General features: G+C 42.2%; 1 protein-coding gene across 1 annotated transcript; it reads left to right on the forward strand.

Moving 5' to 3' along the window:
• The first annotated feature begins 1,656 nt into the window (after positions 1–1,656).
• LOC106568301 (B-cell CLL/lymphoma 7 protein family member A) lies at positions 1,657–7,986 on the forward strand. Its single transcript, XM_014138512.2, has 6 exons — positions 1,657–1,815; positions 3,240–3,324; positions 3,463–3,547; positions 3,816–3,965; positions 6,778–6,878; positions 7,083–7,986. The coding sequence occupies exons 1-6, from the start codon at positions 1,724–1,726 to the stop codon at positions 7,155–7,157; spliced, it is 588 nt and encodes a 195-aa protein (XP_013993987.1). The 5' UTR covers positions 1,657–1,723; the 3' UTR covers positions 7,158–7,986.
• The last annotated feature ends 353 nt before the right edge of the window (positions 7,987–8,339 follow it).

Genomic DNA, 8,339 nt, shown 5'->3' on the forward strand with positions numbered 1-8,339 from the left:
ATCTTTCCTTCTATCCTGACTAGTCTCCAAGTCCCTGCTGCTGAAAAATTACCCCACAGCAAGATGCTGCCACCACCATGCTTCAACGTAGGGATGGTGCCAGCTTTCCTCCAGATGTGACGCTTAGCATTCAGGCCAAAGAGTTCAATCTTGGTTTCATCAGACAAGAGAATGATGTTTCTCATGGTCTGAGAGTCCTTTAGATGCCTTTTGGCAAACTCCAAGTGGGCTGTCATGTCCCTTTTACTGAGGAGTGGCTTTCGTCTGGCCACTGTACCATAACGGCCTGATTGGTGGAGTGTTGCAGAGATGGTTGTCTTTCTGGAAGGTTCTGCCATCTCCACAGAGGAACTCTGGAGCTCTATCAGAGTGACCATTGGGTTCTTGGTCACCTCCCTGACCTATGCCCTTCTCCCCCGATTGCTCAGTTTGGCCGGGAGGCCAGCTGTAGGAAGAGTCTCGGTGGTTCCAAACTTCTTCCATTTAAGAATGATGGAGACCACTGTTTTCTTGGACCTTTAACGCTACAGAAAGTTTTGGGTACCCTTCCCCAGATCTGTGCCTCGACACAATCCTATCTTGGAGCTCCACAGACAATTCCTTCAACCCCATGGCTTGGTTTTTGCTCTGACATGCACTGCAAACTGTGGGACCTTATATAGACAGGTGTGTGCCTTTCCAAATCATGTCCAATCAATTGAATTTACCACAGGTGAACTCCAATCAAGTTGTAGAAACATCTCAAGGATGATCAATGGAAACAGGATGCACCTGAGCTCAATTTCGATTCTCATAGCAAAGGGTCTTAATACTTATGTAACTAAGGTATTTGTTATTTATTTTGAATAAACTTCGACTTTTTTTTAAACTGTTTTCCCTTTGTCATTATGGCTTATCTTGTGTAGATTGATAAATTGTTTTATCCATTTTAGAATAAGGCTGTAACGTAACAATGTATGGAAATAGTCAATGAGCGTTAGCATTCTAGCTTACAACTGCTGCATCCAAAATAGTTATTTATTAAAGGCCACAAACAAATCTAATCTTTGCAACTGTTCAAGCAAGAATCAAAACATAAGAGAAACCCAAAGTAATTTTGTTTAGAAGTAGCCTAATATAAACGTAAATATAGGCTGTTTAATGTCATCAGATGATGATGGCTGCTGTCGCGAAGAGTCCTGCGTAATATCCGTGTGTTGTGTACTGGAAAAGGGTCTATACCCCTAATAATTACCTCAGACAGGGCTTTACCCAAACCCCTGCCTCGTAGCTATGCAAGGTCCATCGGGGTTTGGTGGCATTCATTGATCCCCGTTAGGGAAGCGCTATCCTTCTCCAATTCAATTTTGAGTTTATTGACACTTTACTCAATTTAATTTCGCCTTTATTCTCGAAATATTGTCACTTTTGCCACGAGTACTATCGTGCAAAAAAAGAATGTCCAAGTACCACCACCACCTCTTCCGTAGTGTTACCCTTTGTTTTACCTATAATATTCTTTATGAATCTTCAGGCAAAGTTTTCCATAGTTGAGTTTGTGTGGCCTTGTTCTGCTGTCTGTATTACAGCGGGGAAACAAGGCGCTTCTCTGCAGCGGGCCCAACTCGCTCCTCTCCACTTGGCGCAAGCGCGCTGGCTCCTCTGTGCGCTCTGTACGGTGTGTTTGCATTGTGTCAGAACTGCCGGCGAGCTTTAAATATTTCCTAGCCTTCCAACCGCGGAAATGTCGGGCAGGTCGGTACGAGCCGAGACCCGGAGCAGGGCGAAAGATGACATCAAGCGGGTTATGGCCGCGATTGAGAAAGTACGGAAATGGTAAGACAGGGGGGAAAAAACACCATTCGTTACCAAACATGAGAAAAAGCCTTGCCTGTTTTGGGAGGGAAATAGAACGAATGAGCATACGATTGAAATATGGGATTTAGTACAGTATCTCTACTCATGTGCGCAGGACGCACTCGTGGTGTGCGTGGCTACGTATATCGAGTAGCCTACAAACCGACATCCCTATTATTCTAGAGAATTTTCCACCAAGGTTTAATATGGGTTAAACCCAGAAGCCATTTCGTTGCAGTCACATGAAGCTATTCCTTTCTCCTGGCTGCTGTAGTGGCAGAGGGAGAGAGCCGACAGAACACTGGCTCGACGCAAATCATTCATTCACACACTTCAGGACTATGACAAGTGCGCCCTAGAGCGAGTAGTTTTTAGACCGTCTGGAGTTTTAAATTAAGCGCTTTGGGTCGCCCTTTAGGTCGAACAGAGATTGCGCGGTGGGTCTGGGAGAGGGAGGGCGTAGGAGAAGTGGATTGCTGAACAAGCAGTCAGTCTCAGGGTTTTACAAATATAAATCATTGTTTTTCAAATCTTAGAAATAACACTGGAATTTTTTACATTTTATTTCAAAATTATGTTTATGAACTTTATATCAAGGCAACATTTATTTTCAACAGTGGATTCGTTTGATTCGTTTTATGAATTAAAATGGAGATTCTGCACCCATGTCTCCATGAAATAGAGTAATTCAGCAAAGTAATTGAAAAGATAGGAACAGTGTTTAGGCCATTTGAAAATTGCAGTTAGGAAACTTTCGAGATGGAAAGAATGTAAACAAAATCTAATAGCTTACTTCAGTTTGTTTTCATATGGATATGTTTACTTGTACCCCTTGAATCAAAACTATTTTGATTTTCAATTGTAATTTGTATTGGATCACGTTTGCTATTGCAAAAATGCAATTATGGTTTTATTATAATAATGCAAAAAGTCCTATTTTTTTACCTTTAATTAACTAGGCAAGTTAGTTAAGAAATTCATATTTACAATGACTGCCTACCCTGGCCAAACCCGGACGACGCTGGGCCAATTGTGCGCCGCCCTATGGGACTCCCAATCATGGCCGGTTGTGATACAGCCTGGAATTGAACCGGGGTCTGTAGTGACGCCTCTAGCACTGAGATGCAGTGCCTTAGACTGCTGCGCCACTCGGGTTTAAACCAGGAGTGATAGGAACTATGTTATTCTATAACAAAAGTCTGGGACTGTCTCCATATTGTTGTTTATTTCTGACTGACTGGGAATCCCACAAAACACAATACAATCAATAAACAAACAAGTATTGTGTTTTGTGGGATTCCCTGAGAGAGTTATCACTAAAGGAACATTGAATGCGAATCGAAGTGAACCATTTAAATAATTCTATGCGTGTGTGTGTGCGTGTGTGTGTCTCTCTCTACCAGGGAGAAGAAATGGGTGACAGTTGGAGACACGTCCCTGAGGATCTTCAAGTGGGTTCCAGTGACTGAGCCCAAAACAGCAGATGAAGTACATAATACACACACCACAGCCTCATTCAAGTTCAGTGTCTAGTTCTTTTATAGAATTCTCTCAGCATCCAAAACTCATGTCACGTCATTGTGTTGTATGTAAACAGTATTTCTGCCCCTGTCTGTTGTCTTGTAGAAGAAGAAGGGGAAGGATGAGAAGAATGGGTCAGAATTGACCACACCAGAGAACAGCTCTTCTCCTGAGATGATGGACATGAATGGTGGGTAAAGCTCAATTCAGAGTCCATAGCTGTGAAACTCTGACAAATGGTCCATTATTACATATTTACAACCCTTATTTCATTGGCTGTTATCTAGTTGCGGCCATATCTCACTGTAAATAACACGGCTCTGCAGCTTTGAACTCTGTAGGACACTTAACGTCCAGTGTGTGGGTCAGTGTGTATGCCTGTGGACCCAGAATGGAGTTAAAGGTTAAACAAATGTAAAAACCTTCTGTCTTCTTCCCTCTCCCCTTCTTTTTCTCAGACGATAACAGTAACCAGAGTTCTATCGCTGACTCCTCCCCCGTCAAACAGGAAACCAGCAGCAGCACTAGCCCAGCCCCCGAACCCACCACCGTATCCTACGGCGACAACAGTGAGGCCAAGAGCGACCAGAGCCCTGACTGCAACAGGGGTGAGACACACACACACTACCACTACCACCAACATGGGGAATCCCGCTCAAATGCCCAGCCTGAAATCCCCACCTGTAGTGGCCCATCCATACACTTTTAATAGAACTGGATGGGTGAACCCTGTGGTAGGGTTTAGTGTTTCTTCAATTGCTGTTTGGTTAGCTGGAGAGCTCCAGTCGTTAGGCCTGAAGTCACAGGGCTGTACTCAGAGGCTCATCACACTGGGAGACTGTGGGAGAGAGAGACAAGGAGAGAGGGTTATCTTTTCTATCCCACTGAGAGAGAGAGGGAGTGCAGCTGTGACCAGACCCTCGAGGCTTCAACTGCCAACCCTCCATCTGCACCCCTGCTAACAAGAGACCTCTCTCAGCCTGGTACAAAATAGAACTCTCTCTTTATCCCCTCTCTTTCACTCTTTCTCTTTTTCTCTTTCTCCCTCTCTCTCTCTTTTTGTCTCTCTCTCCCCCTCTCTTTTTCTCTCTACCCCATCTCTCTTTCTCTCTCTCTACCCCCTCTTTCTCTCTCTCTACCCCTCTCTTTTTCTCTCTCTCTACCCTCTCTCTCTCTCTACCCCCTCTTTCTCGCTATAGCTCTCTCTTTCTCTACCCCACTCTCTCTATCTCTCTACCCCTCTCTTTCAAGTATGCCTATATTTATTACTCTCCCAGTCATGCCTTTTTATCTGAGCACAAGTAATTGCTCCATATCACCACACAGGAGCATTAATCCGTTCCAGTTGCCCTTGACTTGAGTTGTTTACAAGTAGCAAATAAAAGTGTAAACATGAATACTCAACAGTAGGTCTTGTTACAGAAATAATACATGATTTATCTGGGCCTTTGGTAGCGGTCTTTACTGGTTCTAACAGCAGAATCATAAGCTTGCTGCCAGCTCTTAGCAAACTGTTGGAAAAAATTGTGTTTCACCAAATACAATGCTATTTCTCTGTAAACAATTTAACAACAGACTTTCACCATGCTTATAGAGAAGGGCACTCAATATGTACTGCACTGACACAAATGACTGATGTTTGTTTGAAAGAAATTGATAATAATACGATTGTGGGAGCTGTACTGTTAGATTTCAGTGCAGGCTTTGATATTATTGACCATAACTTGTTGTTGAAAAAACGCATGTGTTATGGCTTTTCAACCTCCCATTTGTGGATTCAGAGTTATCTATCTAATAGAACTCAAAAGGTTATCTTTAATGGAAGCTTCTATAATGTCAAACATGCAAAGTGTGGTGTACCGCAGGGCAGCTCTCTAGGCCCTCTACTCTTTTCTATTTTTACCAATGACCTGCCACTGGCATTAAACAAAGCATGTGTGTCCACGTATGCGGTTGATACAACCATATACACATCAGCAACCACAGCTAATGAAGTCACAGAAACTCTTAACAAAGAGTTGCAGTCTGTTTTGGAATTGGTGGCCAGTAGTAAACTGGTCCTGAACATCTAAAACTAAGAGCATTGTATTTGGTACAAATCCTTCCCTAAGTTCTAGATCTCAGCTGTTGAACAAGTTGAGGAGACTAAATTACTTGGCATTACCTTAGATTGTAAACTGTCATGGTCAAAACATATAGATTCAATGGTTGTAAAGATGGGAAGAGGTCTGTCTGTAATAAAGAGATGCTCTGCTTTTTTGACACCACACTCAAAAAGCAAGTCCTGCAGGCTCTAGTTTTATCTTATCTTGATTATTGTCCAGTCGTGTGGTCGAGTGCTGCAAGGAAAGACCTAGTTAAGCTGCAGCTGGCCCAGAACAGAGTGGCACGTCTTGCTCTTCATTGTAATCAGAGGGCTGATATAAATACTATGCATGCCAGTCTCTCTTGGCTAAGAGTTGAGTAGAGACTGACTGCATCACTTCTTTTTATAAGAAAAATGTATGTGTTGAAAATCCCAAATTGTTTGCATAGCTTACACACAGCTCTGACACACACACTTACCTCACCAGACATGCCACCAGGGGTCTTTTTACAGTCCCCAAATCCAGAACAAATTCAAAAAGTGTACAATATCATATAGAGCCATTATTGCATGGAACATTCCATCTCATATTGCTCAAGTGAACAGCTAACCTATTTGACCTAGATAGTTTGTGTGTATGTATTGATATGTAGGCTACATGTGGCTTTTTTATGTAGGTCTGTCCTTGAGCTGTTGTCTATTAATGTTGCCTATTATGTCATGTTTTAATGTTTTGTGTGGACCCCGGGAAGAGTAGTGTCATGTTCGTGTATGTAGGTGGCAGGGAAGTCAGGCGCAGGAGAAACCAAGTTGGTTAATATGGAGTATTTAATTTTAAAAAAACAACTCCAAAACCAAAGTACCCAATACATGGGTAAAGTATACCCGTCGCACACCGATACACAAACCCACGTAACATAACAATACAAACAATCACCGACAAGGACATGAGGGGAAACAGAGAGTTAAATACACAACATGATTAATTGATTGGAAACAGGTGTGTAGGAAGACAAGACAAAACCAATGGAAAATGAAAAACTGATCGATGATGGCTAGAAGACTGGTGACGTGACAAGTAGCTGCTGCTTTTGCAACAGCTAATGGGGATCATACCAAAATACCAATACTAATTGATGTTTAAATATACAAATCAAATGTATTTATAAAGCCCTTACACCAGAAGATGACACAAACTGCTATACAGAAACCCAACCTAAAACCCCAAACAGCAAGCAATGCAGATATACAGACAGTCATTCAACAGTTGAAGATCTGACAGTGACTGGTTTAATAGGTATTTAATGTGGTGTGTTATTGTGTGTTTGGTGCAGTGAAGAGCAACCCATCAGAGAGAGGACAGAGGGACAAGAGAGACAGCAGCCAGACTTCCTCGGGAGAAAAGGACACCTCAGACAGCCGCAAAGCCACTCAGGTACTCTACTCTATCTTCCACCATATACCCTGGTCAGTCTGGTACTCTATATTCTACTCTTCCTCCACAAAGAATATGAGTGGCATGAGGGCCTCCTTAATCTCTTTTTATCCCATCCACATTTTTAAATGAATAAATGAATAAATGGACAAATTCATTTCCTCAGATATGGTTGTGTTTGTATGTTCGTACGTTGGCTGGCAGGATCCGGAGGAAGAGGCTCCTCGCAGTAAGAAGAACAAGCAGGAGTCTCCATCTCAGGACTACAAGGAGAAATAGTCACACTGCATCCTTTCTTCTCTCTATCCTCTTCCTCCCCCACGTAGCCCCTAACACTCCTCTGAGCAGAGGGAGAAAGGACTTTACCTCCCTTCACTGAGCCCCTCTTCTCTTCTTCCACACTCAGTAATGCCACGAGTAGCTCTATGATCCAGCCTGTTATCCCCTCCATGGCCAGGGGTGGCGCTGTGTGCTCAGCTCAGTCCAGAAGAGAAAAACACTACGGCGTCTCAAAATGGACAAACTGCTATTGACACTTTTTCTCGTTTTTTAAGCGAAGGTCTTTTAAGGGAGCAAGCACACTCGTTCGGTTTGGCTAGCCGAGTATGGCTAAGCGCCAGCCGAACTGAAGCATGCTGACGCCTTAAGGGCATCTTCTAGCCCAGGAGCCACGTCAAACCTCCCCCAAACTCACCTCTGGTTGATACAGTGTTTGTTTAGGACAGTTACCGGTTGTTACGTTTAGTTTTGGGGTTGTTTTTTTAGCTCAGGAGGGTCAATGCACTGCTAAGATATAATGCCACACAAACACCACACCGTGGTTTTACTGTATATATATATATATTCAGTGGCTTGCGAAAATATTCACCCCCTTGGCATTTTTCCTATTTTGTTGCCTTACAACCTGGAATTAAAATAGATTTTTGGAGGGTTTGTATTAGAGGTCGACTAAATATGATTTTTCTACGCCGACACCGATTATTGGAGGACCAAAAAAAGCCGATACCGATTAATCGGTCAATTTAAAAAAATATATTTTTATTTATTTGTATTAATGACAACTACAACAATACTGAATGAACACTTATTTTAACTTAATATAATACATCAATCAAATCAATTTAGCCTCAAATAAATAATGAAACATGTTCAATTTGGTTTAAATAATGCAAAAAGAAAGTGTTGGAGAAGAAAGTCAAAGTGCAATATATGCCATGTAAAAAAGCTAACGTTTAAGTTCCTTGCTCAGAACATGAGAACATATGAAAGCTGGTGGTTCCTCTTAACATGAGTCTTCAATATTCCCAGGTAAGAAGTTTTAGGTTGTAGTTATTATAGGAATTATAGGAGTATTTCTCTCTATACCATTTGTATTTCATAAACCTTTGACTATTGGATGTTCTTATAGGCACTTTAGTATTGCCAGTGTAACAGTATAGCTTCTGTCCCTCTGCTCGCCCC

Source organism: Salmo salar, chromosome ssa13, assembly GCF_905237065.1.
Source record: "Salmo salar chromosome ssa13, Ssal_v3.1, whole genome shotgun sequence".
Classification (NCBI taxonomy): Eukaryota; Metazoa; Chordata; class Actinopteri; order Salmoniformes; family Salmonidae; genus Salmo; species Salmo salar.

What these genes read in the sequence shown, in the direction of transcription:
- LOC106568301 (XM_014138512.2), top strand. Translation starts at nt 1,724, where the DNA reads ATGTCGGGCAGGTCGGTACGAGCCGAGACCCGGAGCAGGGCGAAAGAT. An exon ending in ATTGAGAAAGTACGGAAATG is followed by an intron (nt 1,816 to 3,239) that starts GTAAGACAGGGG and finishes TCTCTCTACCAG; the next exon opens with GGAGAAGAAATGGGTGACAG. An exon ending in ACAGCCGCAAAGCCACTCAG is followed by an intron (nt 6,879 to 7,082) that starts GTACTCTACTCT and finishes GTTGGCTGGCAG; the next exon opens with GATCCGGAGGAAGAGGCTCC.